This window comes from Coturnix japonica, chromosome 1, assembly GCF_001577835.2.
Source record: "Coturnix japonica isolate 7356 chromosome 1, Coturnix japonica 2.1, whole genome shotgun sequence".
NCBI classification, from domain to species: Eukaryota; Metazoa; Chordata; class Aves; order Galliformes; family Phasianidae; genus Coturnix; species Coturnix japonica.
This window is the reverse complement of record NC_029516.1, coordinates 168222887-168247589: the sequence shown is the minus strand read 5'-3', so window position 1 is coordinate 168247589 and position 24703 is coordinate 168222887. Positions and strand designations below refer to the sequence as shown.

Genomic DNA, 24703 nt, shown 5'->3' with positions numbered 1-24703 from the left:
TGTTTGAAGCCATTTCAAAAATTCAAATAATGAGAAAGTGACCGCAGACTATGACATAGCTTTCCTTCCACAGACTTGTTGGCTTGAAGTCAATGCCATCATCTTAAGGTATGGGAAATGCATGAAAGTATTCATGTATCTGAACATGCATGGAGAAATTTGATGTTACTTATACAGTGATATTTCCTATGGGCAAAATAGAGTCACAGAGTTTACTTTTAAGACTTACACCTATTTTCTCTGTGCTGTGGGACAACAATGCAGGATCTCAAGCTGGTGTCAGCCCTGTAAAGGGTATCTTAAACTTCAGTTGTAGTTCATGCTCATGGACTTTATGCAAATAAGGGATGAAAGATGTTTCAACCAAAATTAAAATGTTTATGGCCCTCAAGAAAAAAAAATGCAATGGAACATTGTCTTAGTAATGCAAGGAATATAATGAGATAAAGAATAATTATCGGAAGAAAACCAAAAGTCTTTAAATAAGCATCACATCTTTCTGGAAGAAAAAAAGAAAAAAAAGTTGCTGCTGTTTTGCAGAAATGACAAAATGTTGTGGCAGTTTTTGCTAAAATCAGTACAATTTCATGAAAAATATCAGCTCTGTCAAAATGGCATTTCCTAAAATGACTCAGATCTGAATGAAATCCAAACAAAATCTTTCAAACCAGTTAGTCTTCTGTCTGAAATAATGAAATAATCTTCACCTTATAATCTGGACTTCAGACAATTTTTTAGTACATAAACTCTTTGATTGTGAGATAAGGAAGTATGATTAATTCTGTTTCATCAAAGAAGCACTGAATATTGGAAGACAAGGTTTTTGAAAGCAGTTAGATGCCTAGAAGAATAGAGCAGCATGAAATTTTTTCAAACATTGAGAGCAGTTGGGTGCTGTGGTCCTACCCATTAGTTTCCTTAGAGACCTGAGTACTTTCAAAATTGCAGTTGTTGTCACTCAGGAAAGAGCAAGGGTTGAAATTTCAGCCTTTTTCCTTCCAACTGCACTTACTATTCCACTAGACCAGACTGTATCAGCTCAACGTGATCTTCAGTCACACTGGTTTATGCAGCAACAGAAGTAACTTCACTTACTTGTACAAGTCTTGTTGTATTTAGGATTCTCTTGAGGAAACCCTTCCAGACGGCACTGGAACCTGTGTTGCCAAAATTCCTGAAACCATGGATTTCGGTGATTGGTTTCTGGCCGAAGCTCCAAGTAGTAATCATCAAACCATTTAACATCAGGAGACTGGAGCTTGATCGTTATTCCACCGACAGCCTCACGCTGATACCCATCTGTCACATCATACCTGTCTGCCCAACCATCACTGCAAGGACAAATGAAAGAGAGACAGCATTGACCATTCAGTGGAGTAAGAGGCTTTCTCAAAAACAAAATTAGGATCCTAAGAGCACATACCCACACCTGTGACTCTGTCTGCAGTTTAGTAATGCACCTGCAGTGGAATCAAATCATTTGAGGAAAGGAATTTTAAAGGCTACCTAGTCCCCTAGTCCAGCTCCTCTGCAATGAATAGGGATACCTACAACTCCATCAGGTGCTAAGAGCCCCATACAGCCTGACCTTGAGTGTCTCCAAGGATGGGACATCCACCACCCCTCTGGGCAACCTGTGCCAGTGCCTCACCACCCTTGTTGTAAAAATCTTTTCCCTATTGTTCAGTTTAAATCTCCCGTCTTATAGTAGGAAACCATTTCCCATTTTTCTATCACAACAGGCCCTGCATAAGAGTCTTTCTCCTTTCTTTTAGCCCCCTTAGATACTGAAAGGAGCAATATTTCTACTAATATGCAGCTTTTCCTTTTCCTTATATTTGCTTGTAACTGACACTTTCTACTGAGAAAAAATATTCATCCTTCGGGTAATTCAAACAACATTACAGATCACATGTCCCAAAATCTGCTGTGTATAGACACAGCTCTTCACCACAATGTTCACGTGAGCTCTGGGGAGAAAAATCTTGGATTTGGTGTTTTACAGACACTGAGATGATGCGTCTCCTACCTGGAAGGAGACAGCCTGGAGGGCAAGATCTCTGACAATGCTGGGAGGCAGTGAAAGGCAACACTGTGTTGTACACCATGTCTCTAATGTGCAGTAGGGCATGACACAATGAGATAGAAGCAAATTTTGAATGAGTTGACACTGCTCAAGCAGAAAGACCAGCTCATAGCTCAGCTGCTGTGATAGCATGGCATTGCATCTGAAGCAATAAATCCTCTCTGTAGACATGACTAATGAAGTTGGGCAGAGCACTAAGCAGATGTCGTGTGTTGCTTCTGTTTCTTGGTTGATGGTGGCTGGAATATTATAGACTTGCACAGCACACAGAATTTTAATCCCATTTGGTTAACCTCTCAGAGTGTGCAACACACTGAGCACAAGTAGGTAGCAGAAGTGATGGAAGGCACAAATCAAACAAAATCTCACAAACTTTTCAGGGTAATTCCTCTCTCTCTGGTTTTGTAATGGATTACCCTGGAAGTATTGACATTTATGAAGTTTCACTCAACTATAATAAAAATATGCATGTCTCATCAGAGCATTCCAAATTCTTGATCTTTTATCATGAACATGATATTTTAGTTTTTCAAAAGCCCCAGGTCTTACAGAATTACAGAGTATTCTCAGATTCTTTGTTTTTCCTCTAGAAAGTCACTGATGTTAATGACTGTAGAGAGCACTTTTAAATCCTAAAGGTCAAATAACTGGAGGATAAAACCATCTTAATTTGTCTTACTTTAAAACTTTATGAGTTGTTCAAAGCTAGCTCTCACTATTTCAAGCTAGTCGTACAGTAACTGAGGTAGATGACCTTTAGCTGTATCATTCTGTTGTTCTATTTCCATCATCTGCTTTCTGGTTTAAACTTTGTTCCTGTATTCAAGAGCATGCAAGAAATCCACTGCAGTCACCTGGTCCCCAGTGCATCCCCTGTTCTCTACACAGGGACTGAGCTGTCACTGCACACTGCAGAAGTCACAGCCTCACACAGGGACTCTTTCTGTACAAGACATTGTTACCATAAAGCCTGGACCCTTGTCAACATCTTACAAGCACAGCTGCAATGTCAATAAATAGCACTTTTACCAGTAGCAAAAATAATATCCAGTGTCTGAGAGGAAAACGAAGAGACTGTTAAATATGCTCCAGATTTCAAATACACTGATTTCTTCAGCACAAAGGAGTACTCATTCATGAAAGGAGAAAGCTGAACGCTAATTTTGAGTCTGAATACAGCATCTGGAAAATCTACCTTTTAGCTTAGATCCAATTAGGAATGAACATAGGAGGTAATGATACCAAATGAATTCAAGAAGCTCACTATGGGCGAATACTCCCCTCCTGCCTTCAGAACCCTGTATCGTCAAAGATTTATTGCCACTTGTGGATAATTTTGTGATAAAATCTGCAGATTTTTTACATTTATGAATGATTTTACCTTTGCTTTGAAACATTCATCTTAATCTTTGGCAAAAGTGACTGATTTTCTGAAGGTTTACAAAATTATAGTAATACTGAATGGATGTTAACAGACATAGACTTGTGCTGTCAGTATCTGAACTTTATGAGTTGCCTCATAAAAAGCTTCAAAAGAAACTGTTTTCCTGTAATTAATTTCTTTACCATTTTTCAGCTTTGTAGCTTTGTAGACCTAATCCAACAGAGTGCTACAAAATTTATAGTCTTACTTTATGAATAGTTATATCCTCTAAGAAGATTTATATCAAATATATAACTCTAAAACTCTAAGTTACTAAAAACATAGAAATAACAGCTTCAAATTGCATAACTCTTTTAAACATTTTCACAGAAAGGCTTAAATCAGCAGAACTGCTTTTCATTCAAATAAACATTTTAGCATAGCTTCTTGGGCAAAAGGTTCTTTGGAGGTCTATATAAAAGTTGTACTCAAAGTGCATATTGTAGAGACACCAATGCCTTATATTGACAAGGTGGTTAAGCAAACGCTAAGCTAGTACCTAAAAAGACAGTGAAAGCAAAGCTGGAAAACAGGTTTGCATGGAAATGCAAAAACTCCAGGAATGTGATATTTTGATTCTGCATCTGCATTAGAGTAACATAACTTAAGGGATGTTGAAGGCAGGATGATGTAGCTGTATCTGTGAGATCAGACCCATGCCATCCTCTAAACTTAGCAACTGTTGTGAATGTGAGGGAGAAGGGGGCAGGGAGGTGCCTGCTTACTTTCACACAGACTTCTAAGTCCATCTTTAAACCTTATTTCTTCTTCTAATGACTTAATTTTACTGTATTAGCCAAAGATATTGTACTCCATTGTTTTCTGTGCCACGGAACTTTCAAACTAGTATTACTTATCACTAAAATCTGCTGATTCAGTATAAGAAAGGTTCTCTGGCTCCCAAAACTGGCTGAAAGGATGAGCTCCAACTGATATCTGGAATGATCTCCACCTTCACCCTCAGAAGTGACATGATGCATAGGCAGGACTCTGCTGATAAAGGAGATGGTTCATTCTGTTAGAAAATGTGATATTTATGTAAAAAATGTAGTTAAGAACAGCTTCCTCACAGGTAATCAAAAAAGCTCAGGGGAACAGTATTCCAGTTATGATTATGAAAGGGTCCAAATAGATTAAACAGGACACGTATGTCCTGAACAGATTGTTACTTGTGTTTTTTTGTTTGTTTGTTTTGTTTTGTTTTGATGTTGTTTATTTGTTTGTTTTTCCCTTTCTTTTTCTCTTCTTATTTTCTGAGCCTTGATGCTTTTCACTTATGCCCTATTACAGAATGAGTATGTGCTCGCAGTTTGAAGTGGAGCATTTGACTCTAATCTCTCTTTTCTCTTCAAATGACCACATATTAACTCTCCTTGAAGGCATCTAATAGTTTAACCTTTGCCTTTGCAAATACAGTAGATGTTTTTGAATCCAGCTTATTTCCTTGCCATCACAGCAAACCAGCATCCATATTTAAGTGCAGTGCAGAAGGATGTAATTTGAGATTGGGATCATCCCTTCATTTTTCCACATTCACCCCAATACAAGACTCTTGGGAAAACCAGGATTCTTCAAGAGGTTCTCCCATACTGAGGATATCCTCTACAGAACTAGCACATGATTAGAGTTGCACTTCACTGTAAACAGGACAAAGAGACAGAAGTGCTACTGACTTAAGCTAAATGAGAGAACATAGCTTTTATGAAAAGGTTCATATGTATCAATAATTGCTAGAAGATAAAGCTAGGACAGCTTTTGGTATCAAATTGCGCAATTGGGAAAATAACTGGCTAGCTTAATTGACAGAAGCAATAGAGGTAAGGTGTCAGCCAAGAAGTGTGAAGGTGGTGTAGTGAGCAGGACTGATTCAATTAGCTGTAGGTTCATAGACTAAAGAACTAAATGCAACACCAGGAGAGAGACATCAAAACTACTTCCAGTGTATAAAAAGCTGCAGCAGAAAGATCATAATTTGTTGGTCGTCTTGATGTAAGCATTCATTACTTAACTTGGAAGGAGAAAGAATCAGTTAAACACCAGAATAATGTTGCTCATGGGAAAGAGTGTAAGGAACTGGAACAGACTGGAGACTTGAGGGGATGTTAGAGAACAAGTGAGGCAGATATCCATCTGATGTTAACAGCCTTTCCATGACAAAGGGAGGACAGTGAACTACCTGGCTATATCTGTTCTCTCCTGTATTTTTTTTTAATGTTTGGTAAGATTTGACACATCTGGGAATGCTGCTTGCATAAAATCCCAATGGATAAGAATGGATGCAAGGAAAATTAAAATACTGCTCCTCCCTCCCAGTTTCCTCAGATATTCATGTCATTTTGCCTTAACTTTTTTTTCCCCCTCTGTATGGAATTTTTTAAATTCCATGTCCTTTCAAAGTTACTCTAAATAAAAACGGCACCGCTTTCTTTCATTTATCTTGTTGTGAAAAGAGGGATTTTAGGTATATTTCTCAAATAATATTATGTGGGGAAGGATTTAGAGTAAGATTCCTAGGTGTATGTTATCAACAATGTATTTGGGTAAGAAAATATCACGCATAATGAAGTGAAAATGTGGATATTTAAGCTCATCTTTTGCAAAGTGCACACAAATTTCTTCACTGCATCATGCATTAATTGCAGAGCCAGATGACCTAAATGGATTGAAATCTGTGCTTTGTATATGTTATTTGAAAGTTATTGGAAGCCTTTCCTTGTCATGCTTCACTGGAATGGCTCAGAGGTTTGTGTGTGTGTGTGTGTGTGTGCAGTAGAATAAAAAGGTAGATACTGTCTCTAGCATGCCTAAAACTCAGTGAGATTGATACGTTTTGGTATGTATATCACAGTTCATTAGAGCAAAAGGCTCCTTTTGATACATTCAGATTCCATCATCTAGGATAGTGGAGGCTGACTAAGGGTGAACAGTCAGAGGACAAGTACTGAGCCATCTGCAACCCTGCCTGAACAGGTGGGCATTCAGACTACCAGCTGAAGAGCTCTTCCTGTAGTAGCTCCTCTCAGTGTCACACATCATCTCTTCACGTTGCTCTTTTTTATGCCAGGTATGGCATAGAATGTTGTAGACACAACTCCTGTTTTCTTCTATTAAATAAGTCATTGTACCAAAACCAACTTTCAAGTTATTGGTTCTAGTCAAGTTGTGATCACCAAAATGGTGTGAGTCAATAACAGCAAGCTGGGAAATATAGCTTTAGGATCTTCAGGATCTGTGTGAAGCTGCCTGGAATATTAAGCATGCATTTCTTAAGCATTGCTTCTGAGATTAGACAAAATGCTGAGAAACATGTATACAACAAAGAAAAAAATAGATTCCCCACCCTCTCTTTTGTAAACATTTCCATTTATTTTCTAAGTTGAAAGTGAAGCAGTATCTGGGGATGAGCTGAGCTGAATTTTCTTTTCTAAGGTCCCTCTCCCCCTCAATCTATAGCTAAAGCCATTAGAGTTAATGAGTGCATTCATTAGACTGTAGTCTCGTCTTTTTTGTTATGCAAAAATCTGTTTGCAGGTCACATAATGATGATGGAGACTGCAGTTCTGCCCACGTGTAATCGTTCCACTGCCAAAAATTCTGACCTAAAGCATTTCAGAATATATCTTTTTTTTTTCTTCAAATATGTAGGACTTTGTTGACTGGGTGGCTGTCTTTAGTTTCACTTTCATTGTGTTTCTCTATTTGTTCAGGGTTGGTGGGGCTCTGTTATTTTTTTTTCCTTTTCTTTCTTTTTTCTTTTTCTTTTTCTTTTTTTTTTCTTTTTTTCTCGCCTGTATCATAAAAGTTCTAAAAGCATTAAAGAGTCTTCGTGCTATTCTACAAAATGCTGCCAGTCTTGCAAAGGTAAATTTGTTTGGTTAAATGCTGCTGGTGGGGAGAAATTGCTTTTGGTAAGCAGTTGTAAATTGCTGCATTTAGATGAGTTCATTTTATAATATCTGTTCGTGCAATGAATGGTGATTCTTGTTGCCTGGCTTTTTTTATAAATTGCAATTCTTAGTTTTTATCTTCTTTTCCATGCATATCATAAAGATAAATGAATTTAAGGGTAATTCTAAGGAAAGAAATGTAGTGATTATTTTTAGGCAGAGTGATACAATATTTTCTGTAAGATTATATCTTAAAGAAATTACTATGCAGTAAATTTGGCAGATATCTTGCACAGGAGAATATGGGTACTAATTACTTGCAGAGCATCCAAGCTTCCTGGAGCTGAAAAAGGGTTTGATGGCAACTTGTAAGACTGGTAGTATATAACAACATCTAATTTGCATGAAAACAGAGAGTTTTGCAGTTGTCCACATCTGTAGTTCAAAGCTGCACAGTAATTCATCCTGACTGTAGCCCAGTCTAGGAAAAAAGTATATAGTTTCCAGTGTTCAGTGACACTTTTTCATGCTTGCGATCTTTTATAGCTAGTCAGGATAACGGGAGGACATTACATCCATATCCATAAATTGTATGGGCCATTCCTTGAACTTGAAGAGGTCTAACTGAATGTTACCCTATAAAACACTAAAGATATGTTGTGATATGTTCAGTTAACTCCTGATTAATTCTTTAGTAAGCAGGCAAAAATGTTTGACACGTTACCATGAAGAAAGGATTCTGGATGCTTAGACAACCTTACTATCATCTCTTCAAGTTGATTTTCCTAAGATCTAATGCTAAACTGTCCAACGATTTTAAGTCCCTCACTTCTGTGAGGACTATTTACTATCTTCTTTTTAGAGCAATAATTTGTATTCCCTTTCAGGCTTGTTCAGACTAAACAAACTCAGTTCATTCCAACTTTCCACTCAAAAACTGCTTTCTAGACTTCCTGTCATTCTTGGCCTTATTCTTCCTAAAAATGACCAACTGGTCCTTGTCTTGGCAGACACACTTCTGTTTCAGGATACTTTGAAAACACTAAGAAACAGTCAGTGGCGTTACTTGGCACTGGGTGGAGATGCCATTGAACACCAAAATGAAAACTCAAAGAGCTAACCATGAGAGGGCAATGACGAACTCTCCTTCCAGGATCTACTTAGTCACAGATGTTGGCCGTGGGCATCCTCTCATGGTTTTCTAAATGCCCACAATCAGTCAGCAGGCAATCACCCTTCTGTCCCCAGGAGGAATCACCAAACTCTTAATAACATTTTGGAGAAAGAGGAACAGTAACCATTTTTTTTCCAGGCTTCACATTAGATAAGGACTGCCAAATGAGGGAGTAAAAACAAAAGGAGTGTATACTAAAAGAAAACTCAAAAATATATTTGGGAATTGGCTGTAGTTTTACTATCAAGTTTCATCAAGCTCGGCATCAGAATTGAACCATCACTCTGCTTTGTCATAGAGTAGAAGGATTGCTTAACATCCTTGAAGTGTATTTGCCAAGCATGGCTGCAGCTTCTCTTTGCAACATTAATTCTATTGACTCATATTTATAATTCACTCTAAGCTCCTCAAACTGCAAACTTCACATAATGACAGACTAAAAAAACGGCAGTTATATAATGTCAGCAGCAGCAAAGAAAAACAGGAAAGAAAAAAACGGTTCATCTATAAAACATTTCAATCAAACAAGTATTTGTTCTGAGAACATGATGATTTCCATCTTACCCAGCATGCCTTACTTTAGTATAGCTCCTCCAACACTAAAATGTTTCCAATGCAATGTACCTATTAAGCCCATATAAACAAATGCCAAAAAAATAATGTTCACAAGTGAGATCTTGGCAGAAAGTAAATGAAAACTGACTTTCTTGAAACGCTATCTCTGCAACCCATCCCCCTAAAATGGAAACTGTGTTGGGATGACCTTGTGTGTAAGGAGGATCTTCAGCTTGTTCTACAGCCGCACAACATGGCCTATTGACTTTGCTTGCAATTCACTGAGACAGTTTTTATTATTTCAGGTCTACCAGGAGAAAGATACACTCTGAAAGAGAATGATCTTATAGGAAACATTTGGTGGGACTGTCCTTAATGCAATACTTCTCCATTTGACAACCACGTATCACTGTTAAGGATATGCAACAACTATCTTTGTGGTAAATTCAATTGTAATTTGTAAGCATGAGCAGGTAACTGAGATATCCTTACTACTTAACAGATACTTCAGAAGAGTAAAAAATTGATTTAACTAAAACTGTGCACTAAATGAAGACAGTGTATATATACATATGTATACACATATGTGTATATACATATATGTACACATACACATATTTGAGTATATATTCACAATATTTTTGCCCTTAAAATGTTATATGTAACAGAGTATCTAGCACTTTTGTACATTAGTTGTTTTTCTTTAAATATTTGTGAAATTATTAAACCTATCATAATATCATGAAATATAATTCAAGAGAACACTTGAGTTGCATCTTAATGTTTCTATAGAATAATACTTTCAATCATAACTAATACACCTAATTTTTGGATATATATAAAAGGAAAGAGTATAATTAAAACAGTACATGTGCATTTACCTACATATTCTAAAGATGTGCAAACATTAAAGTGAATTAAAAGTCAAACAAACAAACAAACAAGAAAAAAAAGGTAAATTTAAATAAACATTTTTCACATATTTTATAAGCTATTTTTAATAATATATATATATTTAATAATATATATTTTAATAATATATATTCTCATTACATTGGAGATAATTTATTTATTTATAACAAAACAGAATTTTTGTGTGTGAATTATCATGAAGAATCTTATCATGTCTTGGGTTGGTAGTATCCTTAAAGATCATCCACTTCCAACATCCTGGGCAAGGTTGTCACTTACCAATTTGGGCTGCTTGGGACCCCATCCATCCATCCATCAGCACCACCAGGGGATGAGCACAAACACTCTAGTCAGCCTGAACTTTTATCTTTTAATCATTTTCTCTGCTATGTGTAAGCTTCCTCCAAATACTAGAAGGATGCAATGAGGTCACCCTGGAGCCTTCTCTTCTCCAAACTAAACAAGCCCAACTCCCCATCATTTCTCCATAGGAGAGATGCTGCAGCCCTCTGATCATTTAGCTACCTCCTCTGGGCCCTCTCCTACAGCTCTGCATCTTTCTTGCGCTGGGGACCCCACATCTGGACCTACTACTCCAAATGGGACTTCACAAAAGCTGAGTAGAAGGGGACAGTCTGCTCCCTCTCCCTGCTTCCACCCCTCTAGATGCAGCCCAGGATACTGTTGGCCTTCTGGTCTGCAAGACAGCACTGCTGTTCTATGATCTTCCCAGGCACAGACAGGATGCTCATTGGCCTGTAGGTTCCCAAATATTCCTTGCTTGCTTTCTTGAAAATGGGAGTGATGTTTCCCTTTTTCCATTCATCGGGGACTTCACCCAACAGCAACAATGTTCTTGAAAATGATAGAAAGTGGATTGGCAACTGTATGAAACAGTTCCTCTGGGACTCTAGGATGCATGTCCCCAGACCCCATGGACCTGTAGATACTCAGTCTCATCAAGAGGTCTTGAACCTGCTCTTAATCTTGTGCTCATATGCAAACAAATCAGACATAGAACAAAAAAGTGAAGATGATACATTAACAATTTTAACAATATTATTTGCATTTTAATACCTATTTTGAATAATGGAACCATTATAGGTTCCACTACTCTAACAGTGAGTTTAAGAGGATCTAATCTATTTTTATAGCAGACATGGAAATCTTTTCTAGCCTTCAAATTCTTCGCATAAAAAGGTTTCAAAATGATAAATGTTATGTAGCTTTTTTTATGTTTTCAGAGAAAAAGTAAGTCATTTAAAGCCAATAATTGCAATAATTAGCATCTGAGCAATCAAAGAAAGATATTAATACTTATAGCCCTCCAGAAAATCAGTAATTTCAGTATTTTTTTTTCAAAACACACCATTCTCTAATCTGAGCTAACTATAAAAATGCAAACCAAATCAGACCTAGAATAATAACCTAAGCAGGATAGGTATTCTGACATCCTATTCCTACTGAAATCAGCTGGAGATTGGCCACTGATGTCAGTCAAGACTGCCTTCCTATCTCTGTGCTCAGATCTGGATGTATCCCTCTAATTCACTGCCTGTCTTTGGATAATATATTGTGTGATGGCCAGCTCACAGCGGTATTACTACTACTCTGATATTACTACTCACATTGGTATTACCTGTATGTATCCACAGAACAGCATTATAGACCTTTTTTTCAAACTCATTTCAGAGTAACACAGGTGTCATAAGTGATAAACTCAAAATTATTTCAGTCAACTGTTTGAGAAGGTCAAAGCATGCTTTAAAGTTAATAAGAGGACGATCATCACAGGAAAGGTGTTCTTTTGTCTGAAGATAGAAATTGTGTCAAAGACCTTGAAGCCCAAGCATTTCATTACTTGCTGTACAGTACTCAAATACAGCTTCTCCACTAAAGTTGTGTTTCATAATAAATGTGGTGAAATGACATGTCTAATCTGTAATATATACATGGTCAGGTTTGTGAATTTTGGACAGAAAGACTGCTGAAGCAAAATGCAGATTTCTTTCAAGATTTAAAGACCCGAAGAAGCCATTAGATTAGGATTGCTAGGTTTTGCATGCTCTCTCTGCACTGGTGAACCTGAATCATGCTGAGTAGCATTTTTATGGCTCATATATTGTACAGAGCTGGCAGAAACCGGTCTTAGCAACAATAAGAATGAGACTCAGTGGTTACAGGCACTTTAGATGTGCAATTTTCTCTTGCATTAGAAGTTTTCTTTAAAATGTGGGTCGTCAATGTATAAAATGCAGTCCAGAATATATTTGAGAGAAAAAGCATAGAAATGTCATGAGATAGACACACTTCTAGAGAAATTTTGTAATTTAAGACAATATCTACATCTAACGCTAAGTCTGCGAAGAAAAATGTATTAGAATAAAATTGATTATAATAATATTTGACTGAAACTAGAGAAAAAAATTTTTGCACTTATTTTTGCAAAGACATAAAGACATCATAATCAGGCTTTAGGTTTTGGAACTGAGGCTAAAGTTGCTACCAATAAACAGGACACATGAAACTTATCAGTATCTCCATATCTTTGACTCTTCAAACACCAATTTACCATGAAACTACATATTCATCTTCAAATACTGAGACATCATTTCATGTTTTTTGAGGGGCTACAAATGAAATAGAAAAGATATAGGAAAAATGAGTGTTCTTGGTTTACAGGAAAAAACTAGGCATTTAGAAGCTATTTAGAATGCTTAAATATCTGTTCTATAGTGCAATAACAACATTTTTTTCTTTGACAAGAGCTTTCTAAAATTGTATAGTAAAATATATTCCAGAATTGAGTTATATACTGATGCACATGGATGATATAAATTTTAGAAAATGGGGATGCAAAGCTAAAACCTTGTTCTTTTTATTAAAATTCATTATAACTTCATGAAAAACACACTCTTCTATAATGCAATTGTATTTCACAGAGAATGTTTGAGAAGTGACATTTGAGACGTACTGTGTTAACATTTCAAAGTGATATGCACAGCAGTATGATTCCATTTGGAGATTTTTCTTGCTTTTCTTGCTGTATTCAGGCCTTTGATGTCTTAAATCCGTGATAATTTATGATAATATCATGATTTATCAGTTAATGCACAGCAAAACCTTACTCTGTGACAGCTGAATAACTGAAAGATTTTCAATAAAAGCAGTAAATTTTGTGGTTCAATTATTATCTCTTGCTTAAAATATGTTGCTATATACATTTCTGTTTGGCACTTTTTCATTCAGCGTTTATACTGAATTTAAGGGCAAGATGAGTTGGGTCACCATCCCCGAATGTGTTTAAAAGCTATTTGGATGTGGTGATCAAGGTTATGGTTTAGCAGAGGGTTGTTAGAGTTAGGGTAGTTTGTTTAGGTTGCAGTTGGACTTGATGATCTTTAAAATCTTTTCCAACCTGAGCAATTCTATAATTCTGCGATTCTATGACTTCAGCTATTTATCACTGGCTTAATGGGAAACAAACATTGTTTCTGAGAGTGTGTTTGAACCAAACATTACAATGAATGTTCCAGGTACTGGAAAACCATTTCTACATTTTAAGGTCTAATATTATGTTTCAGAAATCAGTTGGCATCAGTTAGTATGAACTAACTACAACAGAGCCTCTATATGCACTTTTTGCTTTTCTATATCTTCATTTTATGGTTCAGTGTCTACACTGAAAAGATTAGGGAATCGTGATCATGAAAGATTATGTGGAACATTTTTGTAACATTACAAATAACTATGAGATAAAATCTGTTTGTCAAAAGGAAAAGTAATCATTCAAAGCTAGTTACAATATAATGAGCTGAATCCGTATTCATGTTGCCCAGCTACAGTTTACAACTAAGAAGATGTAAATATAAAAGGAATTGATGAGATCTCTTCCATGGCAGATGACTAAAACATGCTGAACATTAAACGTGTTTTCCTGAATGAGTCTCAAGATCAGTGACATAGAAGATGGCACTGAGTGCCCCATCAGCAAGTTTGCAGATGACACCAAGCTGAGCAGTGCAGTTAATACTTTAGAAGGAAGGGAAGCCATCCAGAGAGACCTGGACAAGCTGGAGAAGTGGGCCTATGAAAGCTTAATGAGGTACAATAAGGCCAAATGCAGGGTGCTGCACTTGGGCTGAGGTAATCCAAGATGCTTATACAGACTGGGTGAAGAACCCCTTGAGAGCAGCCCTGTGGAGAAGGACTTGGTTGTCCTGCTAGACAAGAAGCTGGATATGAGCTACCAGTGTGCCAATTATATCCTGGGCTGTACTGAAATAGGGGTGGCCAGCAAGGAGATGGAGGGGATTTTCCCCCTCTACTCAGCTCATATGAGGCCCCCCCTGGAGCCTGCAGTATAAGAAAGATACAGAGGTCTTGATACAAGTCCAGAGGAGGGCCACTAAGATGACCAGAGGGCTGGAGCACCTCTCCTATGAAGAAGGTTGGGGGAACTGGGCTTGTTTAGCTTACAGAAGAGAAGGCTCCAGAGAGATCTCATTGCAGCCTTCCAGTATTTGAAAGGAACACATAAACAGAAGGGGCAATGGATGTTTATAAGGGTGGATAGTGATAGGACAAGGGGGAATGGTTTTAAACTAAGACAGGGGAGGTTTATGTTAGATATTAGGAGGAATTTTTTCACCCAGAGGGTGATGCTGCACTGAAACAGGTTGCCCAAGGTGACTGTGGATGCCCCATCCCTCAAGGCATTCAAGGCCAGGCTGGATGTGGCTCTGGACATCCTGTTCTGGTGGTTGGCAGCCCTGCACATAGCAGGGGGATTGAATCTGGATGATCATTGTAGTCCTTTCTAACTCAGGCCATTCTATGATTCTATGATTCTTAGTGACAAACTCAAATAAATGGCATGGAAACTTTTGCCCATGACCATAAATTTCAGTAGGTATATTTCTCCATGGAATTATGGCATTTAAAATTGTTGTAAAAGGCTTGAAGAAGCCCTGTTTTGAATTGAATTATACTAAGAAAAAGAAAGAACTTTATAAAATGGCTTATTTTACATATTCAGCTAATGTATCTTTTCTGCCACAAACTAAAGCTAAACCGCTTAGACTCTATAGAAATATGTAACAATAATAAGTCCATAGACTTACTTAATAGTCTCAATGAAGGTGCACAATAATTTTCCTAAGATTTTTAGATAGACCAATTCTGCTCACCTACAAACTGTTAACTAAAGTAATAACTACTAAGGTTTTCATTGTTAGTTCAATGCTTACATTAGCAGTGACTTCAAAAGGAGCAGTGGAAAGGAAGTAACATGACTCAAAATGAAACAAAACAACATACACACACAAACACACAAAACAGACAAACAAACAAACAAATACCAAAAAACAAACAAACAAACAAAAAGAACCAAACAAGAAATGTCCACCTTGAGAGACATTTGAAATTCTGGAACCTGCTTGCCAGTTCTAATTCACTTGCTTTTCCAGATCTATTGAAATATGTTTTCTGGATCATTTAATCCCAATCAATTTGCAATAAAAGCAACTGTGATTTTTTGGTTTTTTTTACTATCTAACCCTGCTGCTCTGGCTCACAGCAGCAAACCTGCTGGTTTAAATAGATATTTAAAATGCCTTTATTGATTTTTGGAATGCAACTCTATCATAATTAAATAAAAATTGATTATTTCAACTGAGTATTTCATCTGATTGTTTTTAAGTGCATGATGTTTAAAATAATATTTATTGTAAGGCCACAGTCCTTTTACTTTGAACATTTTAATTTTGCATTAAAATTGTTCTGCTCATTCTTTACAAAGCAGAGTACTTTCAGTTATATTCCTTTGTCACTCTTAGATAGAAATATGAGCATTTTTAAAAAATAAATCTAAATTTAAACTTTATTCATCATCCCAGCATGAAATGCACTTCTGATACTGAAAGAAATTAAACAAATTTTAATCATATATATATATATATATTCATTCCCTTTCAAGTACCATGATGGCGTACTTTATGATTGTTATTATTTTTAATAAAAATGTGTCTTAAGCAATTTATGAACTGGACTGGAAAAGGTGAGAGACCTGAGACTGTTTAACCTGGAGAAGAGTACGCTGAGGTGGATCTCATCAGTGTCTGAAGGGAGAGTGCAAATAGGATAGAGCCTGGCTCTTGTCAGTGGTGTCCAGTACCAGAAGAAGCAACGGGTACAGACAGGAGTAAAGGAGATTCCCTCTGAACACCAGGAAGCATTTCTATGTTGTGTGGCTGATGGATCACTGCTACATGTTGCCCTTAGAGTCTGTGGGGTCTCCTCCTTGGAGATCTCCAAAAGCCACTTGGACATGGCCCTGGGCCCCCTGCTCTGGGTGTCCCTACTGGAGGAGGGGTTGGAGTAGATGGAGGTTCATTCCAACCCCCAACCATTCTGCAGTTCTGTGCTTTGCTTTGAAAATACCAGCATTATTTCTGGTCAAACACTGAAATACTACTGCTACTGATCTATGTAGTTTGTGGGAGGGTAGTTACCCAGAGAAATTTGCACTGCACCCAGCCAGGATTATATCTCAAACTATTCATGGCACATGAGGAAAACTAGGTCTATGTGGCAAACATGGCCAATGAAGGGAGGATGTTAATGTAGGAAACACCAATAACTTTGGACCTAAATATACCAGATGATTACCCCTTTTTTAAATGAATAGGATTCTGTGAGTTCTCCCTTTTGTACCTTTCCCAAAAAGTGAAACTTCAAATAAATAGAATAGCTTTTCTAAAACAGAAGTACCACCTTATCTAAGAGAGCTGTACTAGTCACAAATAATTTAGAATAAGAAAATAGTTTTTGTAATAGCTTTGTGCTATTCTTAAATTAGGATATACATCTGATAGGGGAGAATAGAGTGGGAAAAAATAACAAAAAACAAAAACAAACAAAAAATGTTACAAGAGAAATGATAATAGTTTCTAAAAATAAAAACATAATTCTAATTCACAGAAAAGAAATAGCATTAGCATCTGAAATTAGAAAAGTGGGGGGAAAAAAGGACAAACTTCATACTCTATGTAATGAAAAGTGCTAAATTTGTTTGTCCCTTTAAAATATAAAAATGATAAAATTGTTAATGGTTGTGATAAACTGTTATTAAAAAAAAAAAAAAAGGACCAAGTGTTATGAACATATTACATGGACACAGCCCAGAATAATAAGGCCTCATGATATACACACTCTCAGTGGATTTGTAGTAGCTGGTATGAAATCTGGCTTATAAAAATGGAGAATTATTGATCCAGAAATTTGCATGTGCATCACTTCCATGTTTCTCAGAAAGCTGTACTTAATTGTGTAGTAACACCAAAATTTTATGGGGAAAAAAATAAGAAAGTAAATCTGAAATTACTAAGAAATTACTGACAATAAAATAAAAATAAAACATAAGGCTTTGATCACAGTTTATGCAGTAGGAGAAGAGGGTGGATGCAGTGTAGAGGTTTTATTTTGTTTGGTTTCTGTTCATGGATTTCTTGCACTTTCCCAGCAAACTGCTGTTGACTGCCTTGGGACACATTCATAGGGCTGTGTTTGGCAGCAAAGACTTGGATCGTTCCCTATACAAAATTAACATTGTAGAATATAGTTTTTATTCAGTCAACCAAACTAATACAACCGAAAACATTTTATGCTCCTGGGTTTCTGCTTTGGCTCTAACCACAGCACTACTAAGTGGCTTAAGGAAAGACAGCAGAGAATTCTCTTCATTTTAATTTAGGTTTTGCTGATTGTCAAAGTATTTCTGAAGGGAAGGAAGTGTTGGCTGTAAAAGCACACACATAGAAGTAAATTTAATATTAGAACATGATTATATCTGCAGTGTTAGACTCAAAAAAAAGAATAACTCAGGCATTAGGTTAAATTCTTAACAACTTGATATTTAGCAGGATGTGTGGCATATGTGAAGGTAGAATGGAAAAAATGACTGAAGTCTGCAACCACAGAAAAAATACAGAATAAAAGAAGAAATCAAAGAGTGTCTGCAGTGAAAGTATAAGAAAATTGCTGTAGTCAGTTCTACCACAAGTGAGATAAGGTGAATAATTTTCCTTTCAATTTATTCTGTAGGATGATACTAACTGACAAATGACAGCAGGAAAACATTCTGGAACAAAAAGACAACAAGTAATGCCAACATCAGATCTAAAATTTTGGAAGTTATATTAACAAATACATAGTGATTCAAGAAACTGATGGCTTAGATTGCTAACCATAGTCACTGAACACCCTTCAAGTGCCAGTCTCTGGCATTTCACCTTCCTTTAATTTGACCTCTTCTATAACATTTGTTTCTTTAACAGCATGCTGAAATGCATGGATGCAATACATTAGCTGTAATGATGCAATTCCTTTAGTCCAGTGCAGAAAATATCAGGTTTGTATGAAGATGCAATTCATTTGCACTATTTTTTGATCTAATCGTATGTAAAGGTATTAAAATGGAGCTCCAAGTAGTGATGACCATTCATCAAGTTCAAGTTCTCATTAGACTTGAGAATATTTAATGAGCAGCTGATCTTTTCAAAGATTTATTCCTCTTGAAACACTTAAAATTTCTTCTTTTAGACAGGTGCGCTGTGTAAGATGCTGATTCTTTAGAATCAGCTGCAAAAGTACAGTGGGTTGGATTTAGATGTGTTCTATATTACAGCTGTAATTTCATTCATCTGTTTTAAATTGAAGGGTAATTAAAATTGCATACTTGATTATAACTTAATTTAGTGTGCACATTAAAATTATTGTTCCAGCATTTTATGATGAATAAAATGTTAATGCCATTCTATCCTCTGAAATGTTTACTATAACTGCTTAGAATAATGGACAGTGCAAAGCATGAGGTGAATATGAGCACAATATCCCATAGTACTATATCCATACAGCAATGCACCTTGAGATCTTAAATGAAATTGTGGCAAAGATGCAATTACTTCTGCTTCAATCTAACAAAAAGGGAGAAAAGACTGTAATAGAATAAAATATATAGACTGCACTTCCATTACAACTGTTGTTAGGTAGTAAATCTCTGTTTCATTTTATCAAAAACCTTGAGATTCATGATATCCATGACGGATATTATTTTCTCTACTGCTTCTTAAAAAACAGACTGTCCTGTTGGGCACAGTGAAGTGTCAGCTCGCGACTGTGGCCTCTAAGGCATGAAATAACTAATAGCCACCTTCAAGGGGACTACAACATTATGTGGTACAAATTCATAAATACGTTTTATTTCTGCATTTCTGTCTGGGTAATTTTTCCTGTTGTCTTATTTTATGTGACTAAATGCCAGGAAATAAACTCATGAAGACTCATTTACCCTAAAGAAACAAGATGTATGGTCTGTACATAGTCAGTCCTGTCACTAGAGCCAAGAAAATTTCTGACCCAGAGAGCAGTGTGCATGGAACAGGTTGCCCAGGCCAGTAGTCATAGCCTTGAGCTGTCAGAGCTCAGGGGGTATTTGGACACTGTAAGACATGGCATCCGGTTTTTGGGTAGTCCTGTGTGGTAGAATCAGGAGTTGGACTCAGCGATCCTTATGGGTCACTTCCAAATTGGGATATTCTATGACTCTGTGCAATACTAGCATGGAGAGAGGCCTCACCAAGCTCTCAGTCTAGTGATCATGCAGGGTGTGGAGGACGACAAGGAGAGCAGTAAAACACTAAGTACCTGCCACTGCTTGGAACCCCCTGAGACACAAAGGACTTCTACTGGTTTGAAGTCTAAGGAACCACTGTGCAATAAGACAAGACCAGAATAGAGATAATGAAGCGAATATTGCATTAGACCTACTTGCTGTCTGTATGTAGATAAGAAAAATTACTATGTAAGGCTCTGATTCACTCTTATACTAGGTTTCTCTGTGCTTTTCTGTTGGCCTTTAATACACAGATTAATTAACTGACTTAATCAACACTGGTAGGATTCTTCCTGTGAAAAGCAGCCTGTAATCAACACAAAACCATCATACCAGCTCTGTGTTGTCCACTGTCATGGCCATATGGAAGAACACAGTGTGCAATAAAGAGTAAAGAATAAGGTTACTGACTGCAGAAAAACAAAACAAAACAAAACAAAAAAAAACCAATACACATTTAAGTAAGAAGTAGTGCCTGAGGAACAAGAATAGAGCTAAACCCTCTGTTGAGACAAGATGTGTGTGCCTGGAAAATTTGAACAGTTAGTGTAATCTGAAGTCCTTGTAGTCAGCTCAGCTTCACTCAGCACTTCTGAAATCTGTGATATGAAGCATACTTGTCATTAATAGGGTTTAATTTAAGTAATTTTTTTTTATGAAACATGAGGAAACCTTATGGTATCTTCATAGCTGATACAAGGGGAAAAAAGAAACAAACAAACAAACAAACAAACAAAAAGATTTATTGGAAAGAGAAAAACACAATTCAGTGTAGAAGCAGGCTGCATTTTGGAAACAGGTGTAGGAAACAGGAGAGATGTATGGCAAATGCCAGTCTGACTCAGCAGGTTGGCAAGCAACAGTTTCAGTCACAGAGCAATTCTGATGCGACCCCAAATGCCCATTACCTGCTTTGTGGCAATGCATGAGAATCACAGTAATGGACCAGTGCTGTGTTGTTCTAGGCAATATACAAATGGTAAAACAAAGTCCCTGTCTTAAACCATCTGTAATAAATTACACATTTTTCTAAGTTTTAGCACAGAAAAAGATAAGGACTAAATTTGTTTCCAGTCTCCTAACGCAACATACCAAGTTTCCATCAAGAAATTTTGAACTCAAACATTTTATTTAAACAAAACATTCTGATAAATTTTTTGTCAAATCACAAACATAAAAGATATCCCCATCTTAAGCATTTACATGGCAGTTTGACTGAATGCTAATTAATTTATTCTTCAAATACTATTTGCATGTAAATCAACTTGATTCCTGTTATAGTTACCTGTTTTTTTGATAAAATAGTTTGAAACTATTCCAGACTATGATAAAGAAGAATTTTAATCTGAATGAAATAGGGGACATTGCAAACCATGCAGTCTTAGATGTTATCAACAAACTTATACTTTATCTCCCAGTGTAATAGTTTATTGGCCAAAAGTTTTGCTCTGTAAAGGAATATCAAAACTAAAACTAATTACATGAAAATATTGATTTGCCCATGAAAGGTAAATAGACACCACAATTGTAATATTGATAATTGGAATTACAAGGCTGTAGACTTTTCAGTCTATTATATGGATTGAAGGCCATCTGGAGAGTTTGTGTATATAAATTTAAAGCTAACTAGAGTTGTTGTGAAGAAAATATTTATAGATTTATTTAAATGGACCCTGAAACACTACAAAAATGCTTATAACTTGTGTTAGATAACCTGCATCTTTGAATCAGAGGACTAACGAAGCAAACTTTAGACTCTCTGGTAGGTCCCTGTGAATAAGGTAACTATTGATTTAGGAATTTAGGACTGTTATAAGAAAAACAAAACAAAAAATAAAACACAACACCACTATTGTAAATAATTATAAAATATTACTATGCAGATTAGCTTAGCGCTGTAATCTGAAAACAGCTTTTGGCCACTGCTGCTGTAGGGTTGGAAATCCTTACGCAGTACTATGATGTCTGCATCCAGCCTCCAAAATCCAGTCCCCTACTTGAAAATCTGCAGCCTAGATACATTGCCTTGTTAAGTAACAAGGAATATAAAACTAAAATTCATATCTCTGAAACACTATGGGGCTGTTATCTGACACTGCTGGCAAACAGCGCTATGAAATTTGCCTATTACTAAACATTTTCATTCTTCCTTCCCACCTTAACAACGTGGTCACATCCATACTACCCACTGCAAACAACTCCTATCATGTTATCTTCTATATTAATTCTTGCCCAGGAAAATGCTGTTAGATTCAGACAAAAATCATGCATGAGAATGTGCTAATCTGGACACTGATGGATTAATGTTAGTGTATGAACTGGTTTCTTAGAGCAAGCACTGATTAGAAGATCTTATGAGTTATCATACTCAATTGTCTTTTTCCGCAGTTACAAGGGCACAAGCTCCATCATAGGAGATCAGGTAATTATTCTTTGTAAGGTTGTTCCAGAAACTTAATGTTTTCATCATTAGGAAAATTCTAACTCTCCTAAACCCACAGGTTCATCCACAGCTAACTGATAGTAATCTTTTCCTCAGTATTTCTTTTCCTTTTCCATTTCTTTATTTATTTTCCTTATTTTCTGTTTCTCCCACACAACCCTAGACTTCAGTCTTTTGAGGGAACAGTTCAGCTCATTGTCTGTCACAGTGATTTCAGCTGGCCTTCTCATAGTACATGGTCTTCGTTGTTTACTTAATAAACTTCCACCACTCCAATTTGAATAGATCTTTGTGGAAACAGGTGAATAGCAGTCTATGAATTATTCCTACCCAGAGCACTGTAGATCAACCTTTTCCTCTCTCTGCTCGAATACTACACCTAATTGGAGGAAAATAACGGATTTTAGATGACTGGCCTCTTCTTCAAAGCAAATATAATTCAGCTGAAGTGCATATGGAGAATGTAATACCTATACTGTATGTAATGACATACACTGTATGACATACACTGTATGAATGTAATACTACCTATTTTTCTGGAAATTTATGGCCTTTTCAGGAAGTTTGCTTTAAAACTAATGTCGCTTTAAGGTGCTTTATTTCACAATATATTTAATCAAGGAATTAATTGTTCTAAAATTCCATTGTGGGATAGTGAATAGCTCTGTTCATGCAAGTTATGTGAGCGATTCTCATGGCAGTGCAAACAGTGTATACTGCTCAATATTAGCAAGCATGGGCTGTACTTAGATTTGGAAGACATATGGTAAAGGAACTTCTTTCATAGGAAAACTTATATTACTCAGTACCATTCCGTGCCATACTTTTATATTTCTATGCATGAGTTTAAAAGGTATGAGATGCATGTGCAATCAAGAATGCTGCCATAAACTTCTCTGGATGAGAGACAAAAAGGCTTGTTCACACACTCTTCCTCAGTGTATGGTTCCACAAGTATGACTCATTCACTGTGTAAACAAGCCTTCATGGATTTGGAGCTAATGCTAACTGCTTTTATTCTGTTGTATAATGTCACTCCTTGTAATTGGTTTTTTTCTGGATTGGATGAAAGGATTCAGCAATTCCATTTTGAATGGATTCCAAGCAAGAGTTTCACTCTGATGCTATTCTGCTACATCACATGAGAGTCAGCTGAGTCACACACTCAGAATTCATACATCACTTTCATTTCCTATTAAGCCAGCAAGTTCATTGAAAAGTAAACATGAAACATATCCTTAAAATAGCAAGTTTATTTACATTGCTATATGCCAGTAGCACATATGCTGAAAGACTCGAATTGTTACTGAATGGTGAAATTATACTTAAAATAAACAAATAAAAAATTATTTATTGTCTAAATCAAGTGATATTAAAAAAGAAAATAAAACAAACAAACAAATAAAAACCAGAGAGAAAATGAATTTTTGAAATAGCCTCCCAATATTTACTCAATTTCTTAATAATTTTACCTGGAGAAAGAACTCAGACAATAACAAACAAAATAAAAAGTCTGTATTATGATATAATTTAGATGAATTCCAGAAACAGTAAATTTCCCTTCTGATCAGCAGATAACCCATGATATTTTTCTCCCTTCCAGATAAATGAATTTACCAAAGCTCAAACTGAGTCTGTCAACAAGAAGGAAAATTCTGGGCCTTTGAATTATTTTGTAACTCTCACAAAAATACGGGTTTTTGCCTGTATTCTTCCACTACAGCAATTCAGAGTAATTTCACTTGAAGTAAAACAGCTAGAATAAGTTCAAACTAATGCCAACATAGGGATAAGCACATCCAAATATTAGACAGCCTTGTCAATAACCTTGAGAAATGGTCAGTATTTCTATCCACTATTAACAGCCTAGAGCAGTTTACTCAATTTTACCTTGTCGCACGGTAAAACATCTTATCTTGAATTGTCTGCAACACAACACAATACTGGCTTCTATGGCCAATTCTGGCTTGCTTCATTTGCTTTCTCTTCTTTAGCCACCAACCATGTCTGTTCCAAGTCTCCTAGTACCACAGCGAGGCCATAGAAAGTGTAGGAGTGTTCCTCCCACTAAGGCAGTTCCTACTCATGGAAGGAGCAATAGAATGGGAATTGTTAATCCCACATGCTCTCATTTGTTAATTGTATCCATTGTCTTCAATGCCCACTGTTCAGGTATCGAGACTTTATTTTTCAAAGTATGGTTTGAAACTTCACTGTTAAGACTGGACAACTGGTCACAACCTGAGCAACTTGGTCACAGCTGGTATTGTGCTGGGGTGGCCTTGGTCAGCTGGTCTTGCAGAGATCTGTCCAAGTTGTATTATTCTATGCCTATAGTCACCCCATATGTATATGCTGCAGATATTTTGCACGAATTTCAAGTTTTTTAAGTCTTCTGTGCCTGTCCCTCTTAATTTTCCTTTTTTTTTTTTCTTTCCTTTTTATTCTTTTAATATGAGTTAAAATGCACTATATACAAAAATAGGCCGACTTTTTTTCTTTTTTAAATTTTTTTTTTTTTTTTTAAGAAGGAAAAAAACGTGCTATTAA

General features: G+C 36.4%; 1 protein-coding gene across 5 annotated transcripts in view; it reads right to left on the bottom strand.

Annotated features, from left to right (window-relative positions):
• Positions 1 to 24703, bottom strand: part of GRM5 (glutamate metabotropic receptor 5) — a 233287-nt gene that overhangs the window by 58757 nt on the left and 149827 nt on the right. For all 5 annotated transcript variants that reach the window (XM_015852357.2, XM_015852354.2, XM_015852355.2 and 2 more), the window contains one exon: positions 1096 to 1331. In XM_015852357.2, coding sequence (XP_015707843.1) covers positions 1096 to 1331 — 236 coding nt within the window. The remainder of the gene's footprint in view (positions 1 to 1095; positions 1332 to 24703) is intronic.